The sequence below is a fragment of the Mirounga leonina genome, unplaced genomic scaffold (genome assembly GCF_011800145.1).
Source record: "Mirounga leonina isolate KUSES-001 unplaced genomic scaffold, KU_Mleo_1.0 Mir_204, whole genome shotgun sequence".
NCBI lineage: Eukaryota > Metazoa > Chordata > Mammalia > Carnivora > Phocidae > Mirounga > Mirounga leonina.
Window position 1 is genome coordinate 7,462,834 of NW_023270513.1, and position 27,344 is coordinate 7,490,177.

The window sequence follows — 27,344 nt, forward strand, 5'->3', positions numbered from 1 at the left end:
TTAGAAGAAAATAGGGATGCCTGTGTGACTCAGTTAAGCATCTGCCTTCAGCTCAGGTTATGATCCCAGGGTCCTGGGATCAAGTCCCGCATCGGGCTCCTTGCTCAGTGGGAAGCCTGCTTCTCCCTCTGCCCGCCGCTCCCCCCTGCTTGTGCTCTCTCTCTCTGACAAATAAAAATCTTTTAGGGGCGCCTGGGTGGCTCAGTTGGTTAAGCGACTGCCTTCAGCTCAGGTCATGATCCTGGAGTCCCTGGATCGAGTCCCGCATCGGGCTCCCTGCTCGGCAGGGAGTCTGCTTCTCCCTCTCCCACTCCCCGTTTGTGTTCCCTCTCTCGCTGTGTCTTTCTCTGTCAAATAAATTAAAAAATCTTAAAAAAAAAAATCTTTTAAAAAGAAAAAGAAGAAAATAGAGGGATAAATCTTCATGACTTTAGATTTGGCAATAATTTCTTGGATGGCACCAAACACTCATACAACAAAAGAAAAACAGATAACTTGGGACTTCATCCAAACTGAAAACTTTCATGCATCAAAGAACACTACCAAAAGAGTGAAAAGACAACCCACAGAATGGGAAAGATATTCACAAATCATGTATTTGATAAGGGATTAATAACCAGAATTTATTTTAAGTAGGTTCCAAACGCAGCATGGAGCCCCTTCCGGGACTTGAACTCACAATCCTGAGATCAAGACCTGAGGTAAGATCAAGAGTTAGACACTTAACTGACTGAGGCACCCCAATATCCAGAATTTTTAAATGACTCCTACAACAACAACAACAAAAATTTTAAATTGGGCAAAAGACTTCAATAGACATTTTTCCAAAGATATACCAACAGCCAATAAACACATGAAAAGAGGCTTTATATCACAAGTCATTAGGGAAATGCAAATAAAAACTACAGTAACACTTCACACCTGTTAGTATAGCTATTATTAAAAAAAAACAAAATACTGAAGTATAAATAATATACAGTGTTATCTTAATTTCAGGTACACACATACTCAACAATTCTACACATTACTCAGTGCTCACCATGATAAGTGTAGTCACTATCTGTACCAAACATTATTACAATCTTATTGACTATATTCTCTATGCTGTACTGTGCATCTCCATGACTTATTTATTTTATAACTGGAAGTTTGTACCTCTTAATCCTCTTTATTTCATTTTAGTTTCTTGTCAATTCATTTGTTTTATATTTTGAGTATAATTGACATAGTCAACTAAATTTTTTAAGTTAATTTAATTCTAAAATAAACTGTATAAGCTCATTTTTCTAAAAGACAAAACAAAACAAAAAGCACTGTTGACCAAGAATGCAGAGAAATTCTTACCCTTATACAATGCAAGTGGGAATGTAAAACAGCACAGCCACCATGGAAAACAGTTTAGTGGTTCATCAAAAAATTAAAGCTAGAATTCCACTTCTAGGTACATACCCAAAAGAACTAAAAATAGAGACTTGGACAGACATTTGTTCACCAATGTTTACAGAAGCACTATGCACAACAGCCAAGATAAAAACACAAATGTCCATCAACAGATGAATGGATAAACTAAATATGTATGGTACATACATAATGAATGGAATATTATTTAGCCTTAAAAAGGAATGAAATTCTAGGGGGGCCTGGGTGGCTCAGTCGCTGGGCCTCTGCCTTTGGCTCAGGTCATGATCCCAGAGTCCTGGGATCAAACCCCGCGTCAGGCTCCCTGCTCTGCAGGAGGCCTGCTTCTCCCTCTCCCACTCCCCTGCTTGTGTTCCCTCTCTCACTGTCTCTCTCTCTCTCTCTCTCTGTCAAATAAATAAATAAAATCTTAAAAAAAAAAGTAATGAAATTCTGATACATGCTACAAAATGGGTGAACCTTGAGGACATTATGCTAAATAATGAAATAAGCCAAACACAAAAGGACAAATATTGTGCAATTCCATTTATAAAGAAGTATCTAGAATAGTTAAAATCAGAGACAGAAAGTGAAAAGGTAGTTACCAGGGGATTAGGGGAGAGGGGAATGAAACTTACTGTTTAATGGGTACAGTTTCAGTTTGAGATGACAAAAAAGTTCTGGAGTTGGACAGAGGTAACGGATGCACAATGATGCAGAATATTGGGAGATACAGGGATTCTTTGGGAGGTAAAGGAAATGTTCCAGAATTTGACAGCAATGATGGTTGCACAACACTGAATATATTTAATGTACTTAATGCCACTGAATTATACACTTTAAAGTGGTTAAAATGCTAAATTTTATATTTTATTGCAACTAAAAAATAACAAAAGAAATATACAAACAACAAGGTTGGTAACAGTAATATTTGTCCATTACCATTCTCCCTTCCAGCACAAGAAAAATGTCTTAAAATCTGTTTCGAAAGTTCATAGGTATGCATGTATAAGCTATCTCCGTATCTGCCATATTTGTTATCAGGGAAATATATCTCTGTGATTTATTAATTATCTTCTTGTCTTGTGTTATTTATTTTTAGTCTAAAAGCACTTAAGAGCAGAGCTTAAATTTTTCTGGTTTAATTAGGCTCAGTACCAACAGTACCTACTTGGGCAAATAAACACTATTCAGAATTGGTATGAAAATGTCAACCTTGGGCACCTGGGTGGCTCAGTTGGTTAAGCGACTGCCTTCAGCTCAGGTCATGATCCTGGAGTCCCAGGATCAAGTCCCACATCGGGCTCCCTGCTCAGCAGGGGGTCTGCTTCTCCCTCTGCCCTCTTCCCTCTTGTGCTCTCTTTCTCTCATTCTCTCTCTCTCAAATAAATAAATAAAATCTTTAAAAAAAAAAAAAAGAAAATGTCAACCTTTCCCGGGTGCCTGGGTAGCTCAGTCGGTTAAGCAGCTACCTTCAGCTCAGGTCATGATTGCAGGGTCCTGGGATGGAGCCCTGCATCAGGTTCCCTACTCAGCAAGGAACCTGCTTCTCCCTCTGCCTCTATCTGCTACTTCCCCTGCTTGTGTTCTATCTCTGTCAAATAAATCTTTAAAAAAAAAATGTCAACCTTTCCAAAACATTTAAGAAACCATGAAGGGGGCACCTGGGTGGCTCATTCGGTTAAGTGTTTGACTTCGGTCACAATCGCAGGATCCTAGAATCAAACCCCACATCAGGGCCCATGCTCAGCAGGGAGTCAGCTTCTCCCTCCCCCTCTCCCTCTATCCCTCCCCCTACTTGTGCTCTCTCTCTCTCTTTCTCAAATAAATATTTTTTAAAAAATGAAGACTTCCTGAAACCAATACTATACTGTATGTTAACTAGAATTTAAATAAAAATTTGAAAAGAAAGAAAAAGACACAATGGAGGACTAAAAACATTCCAGTCTATTTTTTTAAATATAAAAGTATACATGCTCTAATGGAGGTAAGAAATTACAAATTTGTAATAAAGCAGCAATATTTGAATAAGGTCAGCATTCTGCCTTATTATGTTTAAATAGCGGTCTCTGTGTAATACTCTAAATAAAAATTACATTGCAATAAAGGTCACCATGTTCATGTGGGCCTAATTACTAAAACCTTCAAGAAATGTTTCATCTCACCTCATACATTGATTTCTGCTTTAGTAAATACAGCTCATTCCAATGATACACCACACCCCACCCCACCCAAAGACAGTCTGCAAATGGAGACAAGAGGCAAACAATGTGGCAACAGCAAGAAAGCAAAGCAAAAAGTTTTATTCCTGTTTTAAGGAGTTATAAGAAAAGGGTCTTTAGGTGAGAACTGTGGTTCTATTTCTCTGCAGAAAAATAAATACAAATTTAAGACATTTAGATTTTGGAGACAAAAAAAAGCACCTGTTTCCACAATTCATCCTTCAAGTTAGGCAGGTAACCCTAGCTCCCATCCAGAATAATCAGGTTATTGTTTAGAATTCAGATGTCAGAGACAAATCATGGAATACACTAGTAAGTGGGTGGCAATATTCAGGAACACAAGTCATTTAAATTTTTTTAATATCTACTGGAATGGGGATGAAGGAGGAAGAAGTTCCCAAAAGTCATCCTTTCCTGACTTCAAATTCCATTTTTTATCCAAGTTCATTCCACCCGATTCAAGTACTAAACTACTGTGTTCTAATACCATATATGTCATTAGTACTCAGCTGGTACTTAGCATCTGCTACTATACTTTTAGGGGGAATGGGAATTGAACATATAGGTCTATATACTCCTAAATATATTCCTTGTCTAAAGGACTGTTCTATCTTCTCAGTATTTCCAATGATTGGCATAGAGTAAACTCAAATGTAACCCCATGCTCAAAATATTCAAAGGCTCCCCATGCTGGGGCACCTGAGTCATTCAGTCGTTAAGCGCCTGCCTTAGGCTCAGGTCATGATCCCAGGGTCCTGGGATTGAGCCCCGCATCGGGCTCCCTGCTCAGTGGGAAGCCTGCTCCTCCCTCTCCCACTCCCCCTGCTTGTGTTCCCTCTCTCGCTGTGTCTCTCTCTGTCAGATAAATAAATAAAATCTTTAAAAAAAAAGCTCCCTATGTTTATAAAGTCTGAAATTCCTAAGCATAGCATTCGAAGCTCTCTGCAAGATAATTCACACATGACTTTCCAATCATACCACAACTCAGCTCAAAGAAGGTTCCCTTCCCCTCTTCTGAATTTTGTTTTACTTCTCTTATAATAAGCAACACACTCTGCTTAGAGTTCCTTGTTTAAAACTCAGAGTACTCTCTCCTGGAGTGTAAGCTCCTCAAAGGAGGAAACTGGTCAGGGTTCATCTTTTTCCCATGTGGGAAATAACATATTGCCTTGTACAAAGGAATAATAAATGCTTATTAAAATGAAGATAATGTCTGCTCAGGCATTCCTTAAAAGAAGAGTGATTTGTTGAGTATTAAAAAAAACAACCCTGGGAAAAAAACCCCACAAAACAACCCTGAAGTCATTTAGTACCCTCCAATATCTTCTCTTCGGTGTCTAAACTGAGATATTCAGTAAGCTGTGTTGGATGCATGATAGTCAGCCTTTGAAAGAAATGTATTATTTCATATACTTAACAAGTAACAGGTGCAGTCACTTTAACATGAAACATTCACTCTTTTTTTTAGTGCTTCTATTTATTTTTTTATTTATATATATATATATATATTTTAAAGATTTTATTTATTTGACAGACACAGCTAGAGAGGGAACACAAGCAGGGGGAGTGGGAAAGGGAGAAGCAGGCTCCCAGCTGAGCAGGTAGCCCAATGCGGGGCTCGATCCCAGGACTCTGGGATTATGACCTGAGCTGAAGGCAGATGCTTAACGACTGAGCCACCCAGGCACCCCGAAACATTCACTCTTGATTCTCTACTTTTAGCAGACACTTAGAATACACTATGAAAATTCATAAATAGGGTGTTTTGTGGTTTTGAATGTTGGGGATACATATATGAAGAAGGGGAAAAGGGGAAAAGCAAAAAAAAAAAAAAAAACCCACCAATAAGAGGTGGGCAAATTCTTCCCAACTCTATAGAAATTAACCAAACCTAGCTTCAAATACCTAAATTAAATGGCAGAGAATGAGCTGATTGATAATCTTAGTATTAAAAGAAAATACATTTTAAAATATAGTAAAAGCAAAGATATCATATGCCTCCTGATAAAATGTGCTGAGAAAGGGGCGCCTGGGTGGCTCAGTCATTAAGCATCTGCCTTTGGCTCCAGTCATGATCCTGGGGTCCTGGGATCAAGAGCCCCGCATCAGGCTCCCTGCTCAGGGGGAAGCCTGCTTCTCCCTTTCCCACTCCCTTCGCTTGTGTTCCCTCTCTCGCTGTCTCTCTCTCTCTCTCTCTGTCAAATAAATAAAATCTTTAAAAAAATAAAAATTAAAAATAAAATAAATTAAAATGTGCTGAGAAAGACACAACATCACTTCATAGTATTTCTAGCAAAATACGTGATCACAAGGAAATATCAGACAAACCCAAATTAACTATCCTGTTCTTCAAAAATATGTAAGGGGGAAAAAAAAGCACGGTACAGTGCTCAAGAGTAAAGAAGATTAAAGAGACATGACAATGAATTGCAATGCATGCTCCAAAACTGGATGCTAGACCAGAAAAATTTTTTTTTCTTTCACTATAAAGGACATTATGAAGCAACTGGCAAAACATGAATAAGGTCTGTAGATTAGGAACAGTATTGTATGGGGGCGCCTGGCTGGCTCAGTCAGTGGAGCATGCGACTCTTGATCTCAGGGTTGTGAGTTAAAGCCCCACACTGAGTGTAGAGATTGCTTAAAAATAAAATCCTAAGGGGGCGCCTGGGTGGCTCAGTCCTTAAGCATCTGCCTTCGGCTCAGGTCATGATCTCAGGGTTCTGGGATCAAGCCCCCCACTGGGCTCCCTGCTCAGCGGGAAGCCTGCTTCTCCCTCTCCCACTCCCCCTGCTTGTGTTCCCTCTCTCACTGTGTCTCTGTCAAACAAACAAACAAACAAACAAATAAATAAAAAATAAAATAAAATCTTAGGGTGCCTGAGTGGCTCAGTCTGTTAAGCATCTGCCTTCAGCTCAGGTCATGATATCGGGGTCCTGGGATCCCGCTTCAGGCTCCCTGCTCAATGGGGAGGCTGCTTCTCCCTCTCCCTCTGCCCCTGACCCCCTCTCGTGCGTACATGTGTGCACGCACTCTCTCTCTCAAATAAATAAAATCTTTTAAAAAAATCTTTTAATTAAAGAAACAGTGGGGCGCCTGGGTGGCTCAGTCGGTTAAGCAGCTGCCTTCGGCTCAGGTCATGATCCCAGGGTCCTGGGATGGAGCCCCACATCAGGCTCTCTGCTCTGCAGGGAGTCTGCTTCTCCCTCTGCCTCTGCTGCTCCCCCTGCTTGTGCTCTCTCCCTCCCTCTCTCTCTCAAATAAACAAATAAAATCTTAAAAAAAAGAAATAGTATCAATGTTAATTTCTAATTTTGCTAACTATACTCAGGCTACATAAGAGAATATTCCTATTTTGGGGAAATACATATTGAAGTATTCAGGGGTAAAGGAGCATCATGTCTGCAATTTACTCTCAAATGGCTCAAAAATAATGCAGACAGAATGATAAAGCAAATGTAAAAAATTACTATTTGCTGAATCTGGGTGGAGGGCCTATGACAACCTGCATACTATTTTTGCAAATTAAGTCTGAATTTGTATTTTTTAACTTTTTATTTTGAAATATAGTAAAAAGCAGATGATTATTCTTTATTTCCTTGAAGGTAGATCAGATTCATCTCCCAAGGGTACAGTTATTAAAAACATCTTTAAAAATCATTCAATAAAATACTGCATGAGATCAATGAGACACTGACAAGAAAGTTGTTCTAAGTAAATGTCTTTGATCTCTGGGTATTTTTAAAATGTTATCTATAAAAACACCAAATGTCTTTTATGGGAGTAGGACTAAGTTACTAGCCAAAATGTGTATTAATACAGATTTTTTTGAAGTATAACATAAGCTCCATGGGGACAAAGCTTTAATTTGTCTTGTTCACCTAAGCAGTACTTTGAACAGCTCTTGGCACATGGCAATAGTAATGAGTAATAACTAGTATTTGAGTAATTAGTATGTCCCAGACACTAATCTGTGCCCTTTAACTCATTTAATCTTCACATAGTCCAAGAAATATTTGGTGAATGAATTAGTACTTTTTGCAGCATGACAATTACAGTCAGTTCTGAAATCACATGAGTTCCTAAAAATCACCAGGTTATGCAAAATTGTGCAATGAACACCAAAGGATTCATAGGGAAAATGGGGTTAGAACTACAACACTCAAAAAACTTCATCAGTGACACATTTTTTAAAAAGACAGAAACCTAATAAAAATGATAGCACAATTTTACAGTTTATACATGAGGTGATTAAAAAATACACAAACACAACAATAAATACAGCACTTTACCTTGAAAAAGACCTGAAGTTTGCTTGTGGAAGTACATCAGAAGGGCTGCAGCTCATGAATTACTGTGAAATGATATGGAAGGAGGGTTATCTGAAATCGGATGGAAAACTGTAACAACAGACGTGGATGGGAGTGGCTTACAACGCAAGGGGTGCACTGAGCTAGCCAACAGATGTTTGAGGTGTGAGGTGTGTGCATGTATATGCATGATTTAATGCAGTTAGTTCAGCTGGGTGTAGCTTCCTGTTTTCACCCAGGGAAAACTTTCTATAAAGGACCAGATAGTAAATATTTTAGGCTTTGTGGGCAGTTAGGTCTTTGTTACAACTACTCAACTCTGAGATTGTGGTACAAAAGCAGCCACAGACAATACAGACAAATGGGCTTGGGTGTGTTCCAGCAGAACTTTATTTACAAAAACAGGCCACTGGTTGGTGGTCATAATTTGCTGATCCCTGACCTTGCAGACAAAATCCTGCATAAGAAAATGCAAATTTTGTCTTATGCTCAAATTGTTCCCTGATGTATCAATCTTGTTGGGACAAATATGCATATTCAAAACAAGCATTATAGCAGAGCTAGGTTTGGAATGCTATCATATAAATCAAAAAACAGTTAAGATAATTCAAATAAGCAAAATAACAAATCTAGTATTACATGAAAATAAATTACTTTGATTTTGGACTTTATAAATCAGTGATTATCCAAAAGTCAACTGACCACTTCAAATGACCAAAATAAAAACTAAGGATAGATTTTGAACAATCATAGTCAATCAAAATCCGTGCATTAAATTCTACACAATCTTTAAGAAAAGTGGAAAATATTTGTGACAGTTCTTCTGAACTGAAATTATCAGGCTCATTTACAAAGGGCACATATGGCTTTTTCAAGATCATCAAGCCACAAAAGTTAACATACAAACTGCACTAGAAGATGAATAAGTTCTGGACATCTAATACATAGCATGGTGACTATAGTTAACTATACTCTATTACATGAAAGTCGGTAGAGAGTAGATTTTAAAATGTTCTCACCATAAGAACAAAAAAATGGTTATGTGAGGTGAGGGATGTGTTAACTAACCTTATCATGGTAAACATTTCAAAATATATACATATATCAAATCATCACGTTGTACATCTTAAACTTACACAGTGTAGTATGTCAACTATATATCAATAAAGCTGGGGAAAAAAACATACTAATTGCACAATAGTTATACAATATTTGTCCAGGAACTGAGTTAAAAATTCTAAGTTGACCTGCTTCCCAAGAGAAAACACTAATATATACCACAATCCTTTGCTCAAGCTACTATATCTCACATCTGGACTCTCCTCCAGTTTTCTTTGTCAAAACCGTACCTATCCTCCAAGGGCCTTCCCTGGACCCCATCAGAAATACCTTCCTACTCTGAATTTAGTTTTTACCTACTGCAGCATTTACTACTTTATATCCTGCTTCAAAATTATTTGTGTACATGTCTATAATTTCCTCTGCCATACGGAAAATAAGACTAATCTTTAGCCATACTAATCCTGATGCATGGGCAGCCCTTTTTCACAGTCAGCCCTCAATTGCTAACTCATCTTCAAGACCCAATATAGATACCACCTCCTCTGTAAAACTTTCCTAGACGTCCCCCAAATTAGGCTTTCCTTCATTTCTGGTACCCAGTAAAACCAATATACCTCTATTTTAGCACTGTTTCATACCTGCTTATGTACTTAGTATCTCCCTCACTAGGTTAAGAATGCCTTAGGGAGGTGAGAATTTTGTATTAAACTTTGCATACCATAGCACAGTGCCTGACCCCTAGTTGATACTCAAGTATTTGATCAACTAATAAAGCATTCTCCTAAAATATGAAGTGCAGGATATAAACACATGAACACCACTGCCATACCAATAATTTCTTAAACAATATTGTATATAACAGTCAACAAGAAAGCTGGACTATAGATACCAAGAATGGCTACTTCAAGCCAAAACTGAAAGACAAAGTCTCAAGAAACAGGATCTCAAAATAGTGACTATAGCACACAATTCACAGAACCTTTTCCCAGGGCAAAAAGCACAATTGGCCAGAATAAAGGTCTTTTCGTAAGTATCATCCCTAAACATAAAAGGGCAGAAATCGGGACGCCTGTGTGGCTCAGTCGGTTAAGCATCTGCCTTTGGCTCAGGTCATGATCCCAGGGTCCTGGGATCGAGCCCCGCACAGGGCTCCATGCTCAGCGGGGAGCCTGCTTCTCCCTCTGCCTGCTGCTCCCCCTGCTTGTGCTCTCTCTGTCTCTGTCTCTCTGACAAATAAATAAATAAAACCTTTAAAAAAAAGGCAGAAATGGGAGAAATGGGGCACCTGAGTGGCACAGTAGGTTGAGCATCCGACTCCTGGTTTCAGCTCGGGTTGTGATCTCAGGGTCGTGAGATGGAGCCCCACATTGGGCCCTGTGCTCAGCACGGAGTCTGCTTGAAACTCTCTCTCCCTCTCCCCACTGCACTCTCTCACTCTCTAAAATAAATAAATAAATAAACAAATAAATAAATAAATAAATCTTTAAATAACAAAGGGTAGAAATATAATATCCTGGATATAATAATCTTTCAAAATGGAACATATCCTGAGCCACAATATTAACAAACTACTCAACAAAAAGTGTTTCCTTTCCAATGTTTGCACAAATACGTGTACATTGATGACAGATGATATCATCAACAAAACACCTGTATCCTAACCATGTAAGTTTAAAAAAAAAAAAAAAAAGATATGCATACGTGGCTAAAGAAACTTCCCTTCAGCACTACCTTTCTTCCTACCCCCAAAGTAAAACCAAAAAATGATCAACATTCACATAAGCAGAATTATTTTTTTATTTTTTTAAAACTCTACGCCCAATGTGGGGCTCAAACTCACAGCCCTAAGATCAAGAGTCACCTACTCTATCGACTGAGCCAACCAGATGCCCCCATTTTTTTTTAATAACCTTATAGAACATCAAGTACAGGTTCATTTTGCAAATGACAAAGCAGAAGCCTGGAAAGGATAAATCGGTCCAAGGTCCTACAATCAGTTAAGCAACAGAGCTATACCTAGAAAACCCTGGTTTGGCTCAGAGTTCAGTGTTCATTCCTCTTACACCAGCAGTTCTCACACTTTTAATCTCAGGACCTCTTTACACTCTTAAAACAGTTAAGAATTAGCAAACATCACAAAGAGCTTCAGTTTATTGCCTTTTAAGAACCACTGTTATAACCATGTTACTTCCTCCAGAACTGCAGGCTTTATCAGTATCTATTAAACTTACTCCCATTTTACAGATGGAGAAACGGAGGATGATACCTTGCATGTCAGCTATCAAGCCAATCACAAGACAAACATTAGCATACAGGTACAGAGAAATCCTACTTAGATGCTCCTTTTATTGTCCTACTATATTCAACATTCCTAAGAGAAGATCTAAACATCATTTTCCAGTGGCTTAAACCATTTGAACAGCTTTTGCCAAAGTGCAAGAGAACATTCAAGTTCTGGAGGAAAGGACTTCATGTAAACCTAAGATTTGTCTGATATAATCCATAAATTTATTCAGACTCCAAGAGTGAAACAGACACATACACACAATTTCTTACAGAAAAAATTATTTCACACACCTGTATCTATAATTTCTTTAAGTACTACATGTATCTTATCTCTAGAAATATAATATATAACTGAAAGCTTATGGTCAACTATACCAAGGGTTGCCAATGAGAACTGGTATGATCAAAATTAAAGTCACAAAGGTCTTTCTTTTCACCCAATTAGCAACATAAACAACTGGTATTTAAAAGCTTTCAAAACCCTTTATAAAAATTGCAGGTACTCCCCCTCCACAGCCTGGCTTAATACTTTCCACTCGGTGGGAATGCAAATATTTCACAGATAACATTTTTCAAAATTAGGTTAGTAGGCAATGATTGTGACTTACTACCCTAACAGATACTTTCTAAGACACTTTCTCAGCATCTCTCTCTCCATTTAGATAACTTCTGCCTTTTAAAACTTAAGACCATGGAGCACCTGACTGTCTCAGTCGACAAGAGCACATGACTCTTGATCTCAGGGTTATCAGTTTAAGCCCTACACCGGGCACAGAGCTTACTTAAAAACAAATAAATAAATTAAAAAATAAAATTTAAGACCAATAACAAGTTATACTGCTGTCAGTTTTCAAGTAATCAGCTGCCATAATGATTAGAATGACAAGTCGGGGAGCCTGGGTAGCTCAGCAGTTAAGTGTCTGCCTTCGGCTCAGGTCATGATCTTGGGGTCCTGGGATCAAGCCCTGCGTCAGGCTCCCTGCTTTAGTGGGGAGCCTACATCTCCCTCTCCCTCTGTTCCTCCCCCCTGCTCGTGCTCTCTCTATCGCAAATAAATAAGTAAAATCTTAAAAAAAGAATGACAAGTCCCATCAAATCTCTGACCTTTATACAAAAAAAGTTTATCTGTCAATCATAATGATATTTCAAGAAACAAGCCAATCTTATTTAAAATAAAATACAAAACAAAACAAAATCTTTTAAAGACTGAGCCACTCATTTTTCAGTGTATGATTTAGCCAGGTCATCAGTTTATTTCCCCCCCTTCTTGCCTCTTGGCTATTTTTTCACCACAGAATCATAGAAAATATCTTTTATAAACATTAGTAAAAATCAGAACTATTCTTTGTTCTTATTTTTAAGTGCTCAAAGTTCTGATACAAAAAAATCTGTAACTATTGTGTAAAATAAAATTAATGATAATGTATAGAATTGCTCTATTATTTCTACCTCACATTAGGAGAGAATCAAGAGTGATTCAGTATTGTGGGTTCTACTCATTCAAGCATTACCTGTCAGATTATCCTTGACTATGAATATGACTTGAGATGAATGACACTTCAGCCTGAGACAGTTCTGAACACCCACTTGGTGCTCCTTCACAGTAAATAATTAGGGAGCATCATACATTTTTAAATTAACATTTATATATGTGGTTCTTTACAAGGGGTTTTTCATGCAGCTTAAGTCTCTCCTGGAATTAAGTGTTTCAGTTTTTCTCATCATCTCATCTGTACATAAAAGGCAAAATACTGTAAAAGCTACAAGCTCTAAGACCTACAACAAATAACCACAATGGTAGCTAACACAAACTTCTTCCACTGTAATACTTGGGCTAAATTAAAATGATCATAATCACATTAGACATGGCAGCTCAAGGAGGCATTAGTGCCTTGTGGTTAAGAACATAAGTTCTGGAGTCAAAACTGGGTTCAATTCCAGCTCTACCAGTTACAAGCTCTATAGCTCTAGTCAAGCTCTTTGATCTCCCTATGCCTCAGTTTCCTCCTCAGCTGTAAAATGAGGAACACTAAGTACCTACCCCATATGGCTGTTTTGAGAATTAAGATTATACAGGTGAAAGTCAACAATAAGCACTTTTCAAGACCAATACAAAAAAACTGACCTTGGCATAAAATGAAGTCTCCTTTTTGTGAGACTTTCAGTAAAATCTAGAGGTTATATTTACCTGTAAGGTACACCCTTCATGTAAATGAACATGAGCATCTAATAACCAGCCAACAAGTTGTACTGGGTACCTCTTACATGCCCAATACCCTATAAATAAAGGTTTATTGTAGCTGGACCAATTAACATAAATTCAGAAACCGAGACTACAATCTTTACATAGCTAGGGATCTATAATCTAAGAACTAAAGTGTTTTTTTTTTCCCTCAAGGAAAGGAAATGATCGATCTACTGCTTATTAATGTAGAAAAATAGGCATAATAGGTATCACAGGCTCATTCCCAAACTCTACATGCTAGGTAAAGTGCTCTAAAAGCGTCAACCATCATTAATACTTACTCAAAGGCACATTTTGCCAACTACCAATGCAATTCTGATCCATGCTCCCTGTAGTTTTATTTTGCCACTAGGCGCCAAGGATACATTTCAGAGCAGAAAAATTACTTAATTCACAAGGGATGAAAAGTCAGATGTCAAACAGCCTGAAAAGCAAGCCAGCCACCTGTGTAAAAGTAGTATACATTTCATATTAACAACCCATATTTTTAGACACTATCAAGAGGCAAATCAGAAGCACAAGAGAATAACAACCTCAACCTAATAAACGTGCTTGATTGGGAAGAGGAGGCCTACCAGGCACAGCTTCCCTTGCAATAAATCTTACTTCCCATCGACCCACATTAACCTGCTCCTCATCCCTCACGGAATAAATTTTTTAAAAGTAGGGTCTAATTACTTTTGCTCGAAATTTGCCCAGAAAGTGGAGAAACATTTGAGGTCTGCCTTACCAACCCATTAAAGCTTGACTTCACAAGAAGTATACTGCGTTAGTACCCCCTTGCCTAGGGATAAATCCAAGGATACCCTTCAGGATCTGGAGTAGAGAAGGAATGTAAAAACCGAGCAAGACCCACCCGTTCACCCCCAAAAAAAGAGCTTGTCCCCAGGGGCTGCAGAAAAATAAAATCCGCAAAGCTGGGGTATTTCCCGTCTCCTGCTATCCAAACGCCACTAACTCGTCCCAGGATCTCACATCCTCCCGCCCGCCCCTCCCCCTCTACCGCCCCCCCCCCCACCTCCTCTCCTTACCCACGCAGCTTCCAGGCCCAAAAATTAGGAAGAACGACCGGGATACCAAAAACGCCTCCGACTTCGGGGGTCTCAATTCCACAGGCACCAAAGAATAAACTAGACGAGGCCAACTAAGCTTCACCGGTTAGGGGAGGTTGGAGGAAGCGCCCAACACGCCAGGCCGCGCCCCCCCCCACCGCCACCGCCACCGCCACCGCCACCGCCACCCCCACCCCGGGCTGGAGCCTACCGCCGAAACTCCGAAACCCTTCTCACCGAAAGAGAAAACGATGTCTCTTTCCGCTAAGCAACACAGCGGCCTAACCCACCAAGCCAAAGCTTTCCCAAACACCCTACTCAAAAGGCGCATAGACCCAGACCGTTAGGACCCGTGAGACGGGGCTGTATTTTACCTCATGGGCTCAGCAGTCATGTTTTCGCTTCAACGCCGTGTAGCTTCAACGACCGTAGGGCGCCGCTTTGCGCTCTCCGGCACGGGGTTACGACAGAAATGCAATGGACTCTTAGTCGTCACTATAGCTGGTGCAGGATCCTCCCCACAGCTCAAAGGCCGCTACCACTGCCCCCGCCGCAGGAGCCGCGGAAACAAAGCGACGCCGCCGCCGCCGCCATTTTGTTGGGCCGAGGCTCAGGCAGAAGAATTGGCGCGTCCTCCCTCTTCCTCTTTCCGTTACCGATTGGCTACCTCCTCCACAGCTCAAACTCTTATTGGTTACTGAAATTCACCTTCTTTGGGGGCCTGTTGCTAAGGCGGTCTACGTCATTTGATCCCCTCCACCTTTTCATTGGGGCTCCAATTCAGTCCCAATGACCTGAAAGTGCTAGTGACGTATTTTGACTTTATTCTGAAAATGCTTTTCGATCCATCCTCTTTTCCTTGACATATTGACAAAACAATAACAGCAATTTACATTTATTGAGTGTTTACTATATACCCGGCACTATACTAATCCTTTATCCGGATTATCTCATGTAATCCCTATTCTCTTTGAGGCAGACGGACGCTTGTTAACTACATTTTCCAGATGAGGAAACCAAAACACAAAGTCTCGTAGTAGTGGAGCCAAGATTCAGACCAGACACCACACTCTTTTTTTTTTTTTTTTTTAAGATTTTATTTATTTATTTGACAGAGAGAGAGAAAGAGCGAGAGAGGGAACACAAGCAGGGGGAGTGGGAGAGGGAGGAGCAGGCTTCCCACTGAGTAGGGAGCCTGATGCGGGGCTCGATCCCAGGATCCTGGGATCATGACCTGAGCCGAAGGCAGACGCTTAACGACTGAGCCACCCAGGCGCCCCAGACACCACACTCTTAAACACTAATCTATATGACCATCCTGTATGTCTTCTTTCCCATATTCCAGGTTACGATCAAGTTCTTTACTTTTCTAGATGTTTTATATAGACTGTTCAGCATGCCAGCATGCTTACAAATATATATATAAGACCAACTTGAAATCTTCATGTAATTCTTTCAATACTGAATAAACTCTAAACTGCCACCTGAAACACACACACACACACACAGGATGTGATGTGAAGTTTAGCTCACAAACCAACCAATCAAGGTCTATTTCCTTCTCATTACAGAGGTTCGGCTGGATGATCTCTAAAAGCCTTTCCAGCTTTTATGTTCTCTAATTGTCCACTGGTAATCTCTGCAAGTCACAAATTAGATCTGTAAAGTCAAATAGTTTCTAATTTCCAAATTTATTCTGACATACATGTTTTAGTTCATTTTATTTGCTTTTTCTGAAATAATTACTCCTGTTGTATTTAGGTGCTGCTTTCTACTGGAATTTCAAACGGTGAGCCTTTGTTGAATGGAACACTTTGATAACCTGATAAACACAGGCAAATTTTTTTTAAGATTTTTATTTATTTGATAGAGACACAGCGAGAGAGGGAACACAAGCAGGGGGAGTGGGAGAGGGAGAAGCAGGCTTCCCGCTGAGCGGCGAGCCTGATGCGAGGCCTGATCCCAGGACCCTGGGATCATGACCTGAGCTGAAGGCAGACGCTCAACGACTGAGCCACCCAGGCGCCCCATATCAGTTAAATTTTTAAATGCATATTCCTGTAATCCAGGAATTTAACTTGTAGGAACTTATCCAACAGTTATATCCTATGTGGGAAAAATGAGATATCCGCGAGACTACAGTTAAATGAATTATGTTATCCATACAACAGAATACCATAGAGCTCCTTAAAATAAAAACATTTTCAAAAATCAGCTGTTTCTAAAAATGACTAATCTAAAAAGTAAAGTAAGATAATCCCGTTCACTCAAGGCGCCTGGGTGGCTCACTCATTAAGCATCTGCCTTCAGCTCCGGTCGTGATCCCAGCGTCCTGGGATCGAGCCCCGCGTCGGGCCCCCTGCTCGGCAGGAGGCCTGCTTCTCCCTCTCCCACTCCCCCTGCTTGTGTTCCCTCTCTTGCTGTTATCTCTCTCTGTCAAATAAATAAATAAAAAATCTTTTTAAAAATCCCATTTACTATAGCATCAGAAAGGATAAAATACTTAGAAATAAACTTAACCAAGTAGGTGAAAGACTTGTTCTCTGAAATCTACAAAACACTGCTAACAGAAATCAAAGAAAATACAAATGAGTGGAAAGACATCTCATTCCCATGTATTGCTGGAAAACTTAATGTTAAAATGTTTCTACTAGCCAAAAGGACCTACAGATTCAATAAAACCCCTATCAAAATCCCAATGGTACTTTCTGAAGAATTAGACAAAAAAAATCCTAAAATTCACATGGAAGTTCAAGGGACCATGAATAACCAGCACAATCTTGAAAAAGGGGAACAAAGTTGGGGAACACATATTTCCTGATTTCAAAACATACTATAAAGCAACAGTAATCAAGACAGTGTGCTATTGTAAAGATATATGTATATTCCAATATAACAGAAAAAAAGAGCCCAGAAATAAACCCTTGCAGATAAGGCCAAATGATTTTCGACAAGGTTGCCAAGACAACACAATGAGGAAAGGACAGTCTTTTCAACAAATGGGGCTGGGAAAATTGGATATCCACTTTCAAAAGAGTGAAGTTGGACCCTTAACTCACAGCATGAACAAAAATTACCTAAAATATATTAAAGAGCTGGGGCGCCTGGGTGGCTCAGTCGTTAAGCGTCTGCCTTCGGCTCAGGTCATGATCCCAGGGTCCTGGGATCAAGCCCCGCATCGGGCTCCCTGCTCAGCGGGAAGCCTCTTCTCCCTCCTCTGCTCCCCCTGCTTGTGTTCCCTCTCTCGCTGTGTCTCTCTCTGTCAAATAAATAAATAAAATCTTTAAATATATATATATATATATATATATATTAAAGAGCTAAACCTACAAAATTCCTAGAAGAAAACATAAAGGAAACACTTCAGGACATTGGATTTGGCAATAATTTCTTGGATGAGACACCAAAAGCATAGGCAACAAAAGTAAAACAGACAAATGAGACTATATCAAATTTAAAAATTTCTGCACTTCAAATGAGACTATAAACAGAGTGAAAAGGCAGCCTATGGAATGGAAGAAAATATTTGCAAATTATATATCTGAATAAGGAGTTAATATCAGAAAATGTAAGGAACATCTATAACTCAACAACAACAAACAAATACCTTCATTAAAAAACGGGCAAAGTCAGTGACCACTCACAATGTGAATGATACAAATCATTAAAATATTACCTTCAGTTACAGAAATACAGCATTTACATTGAATATTTTTTAAATCCCATTTTATCTTTTTAAAGATTTTTTTATTTATGAGAAAGAGAGGCATGTGTGATGGGGGGAGGGCCAGAGGCAGAGAATCTCAAACAGACTCCCAGCTGAGCGCAGAGCCCCCCCAATGCAGGGCTCAACCCCATGACCCATGAGATCATAACCTGAGCCAAAAACAAGAGTTGGACGATTAACCGACTGAGTCACCCAGGCACCCCCTAAAATTCCATTTTTTTTTTTTTAAGATTTTATTTATTTATTCGTAAAGACAGAGAGAGAGAGAGGCAGAGGGAGAAGCAGGCTCCCCGCTGAGGAGGGAACGCGATGCAGGACTCGATCCCGGGACCCTGGGATCATGACCTGAGCCGAAGGCAGACGCTTAACCATCTGAGCCACCCAGACGCCCTTAAAATTCCATTTTAAAGAAAAGGTGTTAGTAGGGCAAAAAGCCCTGGATGATGCATCCAAAGACATGAAGATTAATTATCTTCAGGTGATATGTCTGAGTGATTTTTTTTTCCCTGTTTTCTATTTTTCCATTTTCTCTGAATTTCCCACAATAAGAATATATTATAAAGTTGATGGGAGAAAGTTAAATAATTGTATTTGTTGTAAGCAACAAAACAACTATCCATTTTCTGCTAGCAAATATGAATTCAAGTAGCAATTATTCCAACATAAACCTTAGCTCAATATTATTTTATTTTATTTTTTAAAAGATTTTATTTATTTATTTGAGAGAGAAAGAGGGGGAGAGAGCACAAGCAGGGGGTTGGGGAGAGGGAGAAGCAGGCTCCCCGCTGAGCAGGGAGTCAGATGTGGGGCTCAATCCCAGGACCCTGGGATCATGACCTGAACCGAAGGCAGACATTTAACCGACTGACCCACCCATCTATCAAAAACCCGGAAGGTTTTTGATTACTGACTCAATCTTACTTTTTATAGGTATGTTCAGATTTTCTTTTTTTTAAGATTTATTTATTTGAGGGAGAGAGAGAGACACACACATGCAGAGAGGGGAGGGGCAGAGGGAGAGAGAGTCTTAAGCAGACTCCATAGGTGGAGCCCAACGTGAGGCTTGATCTCAGGACCCTGAGATCACGACCTGTCTTGGTGGTGCAGTCTGTTAAGCATCCAACAGTTAGGGTTAGAGTTGGATGCTTAACAGACTGCACCACCAAGACACTCCTAGATTTTCTATTTCTTTTCAAGGCTGCTTTGGTAGTGTGTCTGTTTTCAGAAGTTTGTCCATTTCATTTAGATTATGTAGTTACTTGGCGTACGATCATTCATAATATCCCATTATAATCCTTTTTACTTCTGTGATGTTAGTAGTAATATCCTCAGTTTTATTTCTAATTTTAGCAATTTAAGTCTTCTCTCATTTTCTTAGTGTAACTAAACATGTGTCAATTTTGTTGATCTTTTCAAAAAACCAACATTTGAGTTTGTTAATTTTCTCTATTGTTTTTGAATTCTTTTTTTCCCTATTCTCTATTTTGTGTGTCTTCATTCTAATTTAATCTTTAGTATTCCTTCTGCTAGATTTTCGTGTAACTACTTCTATATATTTTCTATATTTAGGTTATTATATTATATATCTATAATATATCTATAATTTCTTATTCTCTAGTTACTTAAGTTATAAAATTATTATTGATTTGAGCTCTTTCTTCTTTTTAATTTAGAAATTTACAGATATAACTTTCCCTCTGAGCAATAATTTCAGTACATCCCATGTTTTTGTACTTTATGTTCTTGTTTTCATTCATCTCAAATTATTTTCTAACTTCCCTTGTGATTTCTTCTTTGACCCATAATTGTTTAATTAGAGTATGCTGTTTAATTTCCACATACTTATGAATTTTCCAAATGTCCTTCTTTTATTGATTTCTTGTTTTGTCCCATTGTAGTCAGAGAAGATATTGTTGGGTGGAGTGTTCTGTATAAGTCTGTCATTATAGTTGGTTTATAGTGTTGTTCAAGCCCTCTATTTCCTTAGAGATCTTCCTTCTTGTTTTATTAATCATTGAAAGTGGAATACTGAAGTTTCCAACTATTATTGTAGAACTGTCTGTTTCTTCCTTCAATTCTATCAATATATGTTTATAATTATTACATTCTTTTAAGGAATTGATACTTTATCAGTACATAATGGCTTTCTTGTCACTTACAACAATTTTTGACCTAAAGTCAGATATTAGGACAGCTACCCCAGCTCTCTTTGGTTACTATTTGCATGGAATAAGGTTTTCTATCTGTTCTTTTATTCTTGACCTATTTGTGTCTTTGAATTTACAGTGTGTCTCTTGTAGACAGCCTATAGTTGGATTGTGAGCTTTTTTTTTTTTAAGATTTTATTTATTTATTTGAGAGAGAGAATGAGAGAGAGAGAACACATGAGAGGGGATAGGGTCAGAGGACGAAGCAGACTCCCTGCCGAGCAGGGAGCCCGATGCGGGACTCGATCCAGGGACTCCAGGATCATGACCTGAGCCGAAGGCAGTCGCTTAACCAACTGAGCCACCCAGGCGCCCAATTGTGAGCTTTTTTAAACCCATTTTGCTATTCTCTGCCTTCTAAGTGGAGAAATTAATACATTTATATTTAAATAATTATTGATAAGGAAGAGCTTACTTCTGCTATTTTGCTATTTATTTTCTATATGTCATATATACTTTCTTCTTCATTTCCTCTATTACTACTCACTTTTGTGTTTAATTGATTTTTTTTGGACTGTATCATTTTGATTCCCTTCTCGTTTCCTTTTCTGTATATTTTCACATCATTTTCTTGGTGGCTATCCTGAGAACTACAATAAATATCCTAAACTTGCAACAGTGTAGTGTGAGTTAATGCCAACTTAACTTCAATAGTATATAAAACAGTGACTCTATACAGCTCCATCTATCCCCTTTTATGTTGTTATCATCGAATATATCTTTATGCATTGTGTGCTTTTAACATACATTTATAATTATTGCTTTATGTATATTATTTTAAATCATATGGGAAAATAAAAAGGAGATGTGAACCAAAAATGCAATAATACTGGCTTTTATATTTCCCCATGTAGTTACATTTATTAGTGATCTTTATTTCTTCATATGGTTTTGAGTACTGTATAGTGTACTTTAATTTCAACCTAAAGAACTTCCTTTAGTATTTCTTGTTGGGCAGAGCTACTAGAAACAAATGCTCTCTACTTTTGTTTATCTGGGAATGTCTTAATTTTTCCCTCATTTTTGAAAGATTGTTTTGCCAGATCTAAAATTCTTGGTTCAGGGGCCCCTGGGTGGCTCAGCTGGTTAAAGCAACTGCGTTTGGCTCAGGTCATGTTCCCGGGGTCCTGGGCTCAAGCCCCGCATCGGGCTCCCTGCTCAGTGGAGAGCCTGCTTCTCCCTCTCCCTCTGCCGGGAGCTCCCCCTGCTTGTGCTCTCTCTCTCCGTGTCAAATAAATAAAATATTAAAAATAAAATAAAATTCTTGGTTCATATAATTTTTTCATTTAGTACTTTATATATGTCATCCCACTACTTTTTGACCTCCTTGGTTTCTAATGAGAAATTGCCTGTTGATCTTATTGAGGATCTCTTATAAGTGACAAATCAGTTTTCTCTTGGCACTTTGAAGATATTCTGTCTATCTGCCTGCCTCTCTTGGTATGGATCTCTTTGTGTTATTTTATTATTTATTTTTTATTTTATTTATGTGTGTTTATTTTATTATTGTCTTATTTGGAGTTTGGTGAGCTTGTTAGAGCTCCAAGCTTTACTTGGAGTTTGGTGAGCTTATGTAGATTCATGTCTTCCATCAAATTTGGTACATTTTCAGCCATTATTTCTGCATATATTCTTTCTGCCTTTTCTCTCTGTCCTCTTCTTCTGGGACTCTTATTATGTGTATATTGGTGTGCTTGATGCTGTCACACATGTCTCTTAGATTCTGTTAATTTTCTTTCGTCTTTTTTTTCTTTGTGCTTCTCCAACTGGATAACTGTAATTGGTTTATCTTCCTGATTACTATTTCTTTCTTCTGCCTGCTCAAATGTGTTTTGTTTTGTTTTGTTTTTAAGATTTTTATTATTTACTTGACAGAGAGAGAGAGACAGAGAAAGCAGGAACACAAGCAGGGGGAGTGGGAGAGGGAGAAGCAGGCTTCCCGCCGAGCAGGAAGCCCGATGCGGGACTCCATCCCGGGACTCCAGGATCATGACCTGAGCCGAAGGCAGACGCTTAACGACTGAGCCACCCAGGCGCCCCTCGAATGTGTTTTTGAAGTAGTAAATTTTTGTCATTACTGTATCTTTCAGCTCAAGTATTTCTATTTGGTTCCTTTTTGTGATATCTGTTTCTTTATTTTTTTCCCCAAGACTAATGTGTTTTATTTTACCAGCTTTACTGAGATCTAATTGGCATATAACATTGTATACGTGTAAAACATACAATACGATGATCTGATACACATTGTGAAATATTTACCACAATTAGGTTAGTTAACACATCATCCTTTACTCACGTAATAACTATTTTGTTGTTGTTATGATCTATCTCTATATTGATATTCTCTGTTTGGTGAGACACTGCTCACTTGATTTTCTTTAGTTCTTTGAACATGGTTTCCTTTAGCTCTCTGAACATAATTTAAATAGGTGATTTAAAGTCTTTTTCTAGTAAGTAAAATATATAGGCTTCCTGAGGTATAATTTCTGTTAATTTTATTTTTTCCCTGTGAACAGGCCATATTTTTTTATTTCTTTGTATGTTTCATATTTTTTTTTTTTCTGAAAACAACATTTTGAATATCATAATGTGGTAACTTTGGAAACCAGATTCTCTTCCTTTCCCAGGGACTGTTGTTGCTCATTGTAGGTTGTAGTTTTTGCTTAGTGAGCCTTCTAAACTAATTTTGTGTAAGTAGTGTGTGTGACCCAATTGTGCCACTGGAGCATGCTTAGCCAGTCTGTTTACAACTCTGCCCTAGCCTTCAATTCCTGCTCCTACTGAGCATAAAGATCAGCCAAGGGTGAAAGCTGAGAGAATTCTTAAGTCTTTTCTGAGTATGTATCTTGTTTGGGGTATATAAAACTTTTTTCTTTCTCAAAGTAAGTGTCTTCTCAGCTTTTCTTCCTAGATTTTTAGTGGATCTATTGTTTGTCACAACTGCAACGTTTTGCCCCAAGCAGCAGTTGCTTGCTCATCTGTCTTTCAATATTTTCAAGGAACACCCTGTTCCTAGTTCTTTTTCTGCTCTGAGAGACTTCTGAATGAGGCAAAACTAAGGAAAGCCCCTTGTGCCATTCTTTTTGGGAACCCACAGACAGGTCAAAATAGATCAACACAATGTTTTGGGAACAAAGTCTGCTCTGCTCTCTCTGGGCCCAGCTACCCACACTGAGAAAACAGACGGCTGAGTTCAAGACTCTGCTACACTGAAGTGGGAAAATAGGGCAAGGCTAAAACAGCATGAAGCTCTCCTACCATGCCTAAGTTGCCTTTTCCTGATTCAGCATTCACTTGGTTGTTTTCAACCTTTGACTATTTTCCAGAGTTTGGGAAACGTTGATACTGACAGTGTTTGCTCATTTTTTGTGTTTCTATGGAGGGATGGGTCCTCCAAGGTGTTTGCCATTTTCTGTTTTGGTTATTTTTGGCCCTTCACAATTCCATATAAAATTTAAAATCAGCATTTCAATCTTCACACCCTAAAAAATTCTGCAGAAATTTTTATTGGAATTGATATGAAAATTGGGGGCTTTATAATATTGAATTCTGACATCTATGAAGAGGGCATATCCTTTATTTGGGTGTTAATTTCTTGAAATAATGTTTTTACTTTTCAGTACATGTCTTGCACATCTTTTATTACATTATTCCCTTTTTTCATGTCGTAATTTTATTTTTTAATTAATTAATTAATTAATTAATTAAATTTAATTAATATACAGTGCAATACTGGATTATGGAGTAGAATTCAGTGCAGGGGCACCTGGGTGGCTCAGTTGGTTAAGTGTCAGACTCTTGATTTCAGCTCAGGTCATGATCTCAGCGTCTCCAGAGTGGCTGCACCAGCTTGCATTCCCACCAATAGTGTAAGAGAGTTTCCATTTCTCCACATCCTCACCAACATGTGTTGTCTCTTGTGTTGTTAATGTTAGCTATTCTGATGGGTGTGAGGTGGTATCTCACTGTGGTTCCGATTTGGATTTCCCTGATGCCGAGTGTTATTGAGCATTTTTTCATGTGTCTGTTGGCCATTTGTATGTCTTCTTTGGGAAAATGTCTATTCATGTCTTCTGCCCATTTTTTGACTTGATTATTTATTTTTTGGGCATTGAGTTTCACATGTCCTTTATAGATCTTGGATACTAACCCTTTATCATATATGTCATTTGAAAATATTGTCTCCCATTCTGTAGGCTGCCTTTTAGTTTTGTTGATTTGTGCAGAAACTTTTGTCTTAATGTATTCCCACTAGTTCATGTTTGCTTTCATTTCCCTTGCCTCCAGAGACATGTCTAGTAAGAAGTTGCTACAGCTGAGGTCAAAGAGGTTTCTGCCTGTGTTCTCCACTAGGATTTTGATGGTTTCCTGTCTCACATTTAGGTCTTTCATCCATTTTGAATTTATTTTTGTGTATGATGTAAGAAAGTGGTCCAGTTTCATTCGTCTGCATGTGGCTGTCCAGTTTTCCCTACACCATTTGAAGAGACTGTCTTTTTTTTTCCATTGGATATTCTTTCCTGCTTTGTCAAAGATTAGTTGACCATAGAGTTGAGGGTCCATTTCTGGGCTCTCTGTTCTGTTCCATTGATCTATGTGTCTGTTTTTGTGACAGTAGGATACTGTCATGATGACTACAGCTTTGTCATGTAGCTTGAAATATGGAATCGTGATGCTTCCAGTTTTGTTTTTCTTTTTCAGAATTGCTTTGGTTATTTGGGGTCTTTTGTGGTCCCATACAAATTTGAGGATAGTGTGTTCTAGCTCTGTGCAGGTGGTATTTTGGTAGAGATTGCATTAAATGTGTAGATTGCTTTGGTTAGTACATTTTGACAGTGTTCTTCCAACCTGTGAGCATGGAATATTTTTCCATTTCTTTGTGTTCTCTTCAATTTCTTTCATGAATGTTCTATAGTTTTCAGAGGACAGATCTTTTACCTCTTTGGTTAGGTTTATTCCTAGGTATCTCATTATTTTTGGTGCAATTATAAATGGGAACAGTTCCTTGATTTCTTTTTCTGCTCCTTCATTATTGGTGTATAGAAATGCAACAGATTTCTACACATTGATTTTATATCCTCCAACTTTCCTGAATTCATGTTACTTCAAGCAATTTTTTGGTGGAGTCTGTCTAGTTTTATACATAGAATATCATGTCATCTGCAAAAAGTGAAAGTTTGGCTCCTTCCTTGCCAATTTGGATGCACTTTCTTTCTTTTTGTTGTCTGATTACTGAGGAAAGGACTTCCAGTACTATGTTAAATAGTAATGGTGAGAGTGGACATCCTTGTCTTGTTCCTGACCATAGGGGAAAGGCTCTCAGTTTTTTACCACTGAAGATAATATTAGCTGTGTGTCTTTCGTATATGGCCTTTATGATGTTGAGTTTTGTTCCATCTATCCTTACTTTGATGAGGGATTTTATCAAGAAAGGATGCTGTATTTTGTCAAATGATTTTTTTGCATTTATTGAGAAGATCATATGGTCCTTATGCTTTTATTTTTTAATGTGGTGTATCACCTTGATTGATTTGCAGATATTGAACTACCTCTACAGCCCAGGAACAAATCCCACTTGATTGTGGTGAATAATTTTTTAAATGTACTTTTGAATTTGATTTGCTAGTATTTTATTTTATTTTATTAAGATTTATTTATTTATTTTAGAGAGAGGGAGAGAGCGGGAGCAGGGGGCAGGGCATAGGGAGAAGGAGAAAGAGAAGCATACTCCCCACTGAGTGTGGAGCCCCACATGGGGCTCAGTCTCATGACCCTGAGATCATTTTGGCTCATGACCTGAGCCAAAATCAAGAGTCAGATGCTCACCCAACTGAGCCACCCAGGTGCCTCTTGCTTTGATAGTATTTTATTGAGAATTTTTGCATCTGTGTTCATCAGGCATATGGGCCTCTAATTCTCCTTTTTGGTGGGGTCTTTGGTTTTGGAATCAAGGTAATGCTGGCTTCATAGAATGAGTTTTCAAGTTTTCCTTCCATTTCTATTTTTTGGAACAGTTTGAGAAGAATCAGTATTAACTCTTCTTTAAATGTCTGGTAGAATTCCACTGGGCCAACTGGCCCAGGAACTTTGTTTGTTGGGAGTATTTTGATTACTGATTCAGTTTTTTGCTGGTTATAGGTCTGTTCAAATTTCTATGCCTTCCTGTTTCAGTTTTGGTAGTTTGTAAATTTCTAGGAATTTGTCTGTTCCTTCTAGGTTGCCCGGTTTGTTGGCATATAACTTTCAAAATGTTCTGTTATAATTGTTTGTATTTCTGTGGTGTTGGTCGTGATCTCTCCTCAGAATTCGTGATTTTATCTAATTGGGTCCTGCCTTTTTTCTTTTTTATAAGTCTGGCTAGGGGTTTATCAATTTTATTAATTCCTTTGAAGAACTAGCTCTTATTTTTTAAGGATTTATTTATTTATTTATTTATTTGAGAGAGAGAGCACAGGGAGTGGGTGGTAGAGGATGAGGGAGAGGGAGAGAATTTCAGAGACACTCCCAGCTGAGTGTAGAACCCAACATGGAGCTCGATCTCACAACTCTAAGATCATGACCTGAGCCAAAATCAACAGCTGGATGCTTAACCAACTGAGCCAGCCACCCAGGTGCCCCATGAACCAGCTCTTAGTTTTGTTAATCTGTTCTACCAGGGTTTTTTTGTTTGTTTCTGTATCATTTACTTCTGCTCTAATCATTATTATTTCCCATCTTCTGCTGGCTTTAGGTTTTATTTGCTGTTTTTTTTCTAACTCCTTTAGGTGTAAGGTTAGTTTGTGTATTTGAGATTTTCCTTACTTCTTGAGGTAGGCCTGTATTGCTATATACATCC

The 27,344-nt window shown here is 38.5% G+C and overlaps 1 protein-coding gene across 6 annotated transcripts in view; it reads right to left on the minus strand.

Moving 5' to 3' along the window:
* ATRX (ATRX chromatin remodeler) overlaps nt 1-15,180 on the minus strand; it is a 309,544-nt gene extending 294,364 nt beyond the window's left edge. For 4 of the 6 annotated variants that reach the window (XM_035028789.1, XM_035028788.1, XM_035028784.1 and 1 more), the window contains exons 1-2: nt 14,950-15,180; nt 7,913-7,974 (exon numbers count right to left, since the gene is read on the minus strand). In XM_035028789.1, the coding sequence (XP_034884680.1) occupies nt 7,913-7,968 (56 nt within the window). In that variant the 5' untranslated portion in view covers nt 7,969-7,974; nt 14,950-15,180. The remainder of the gene's footprint in view (nt 1-7,912; nt 7,975-14,949) is intronic. The other 2 variants (XM_035028787.1, XM_035028786.1) reach the window with 1 other exon arrangement.
* Nucleotides 15,181-27,344: the final 12,164 nt, after the last annotated feature.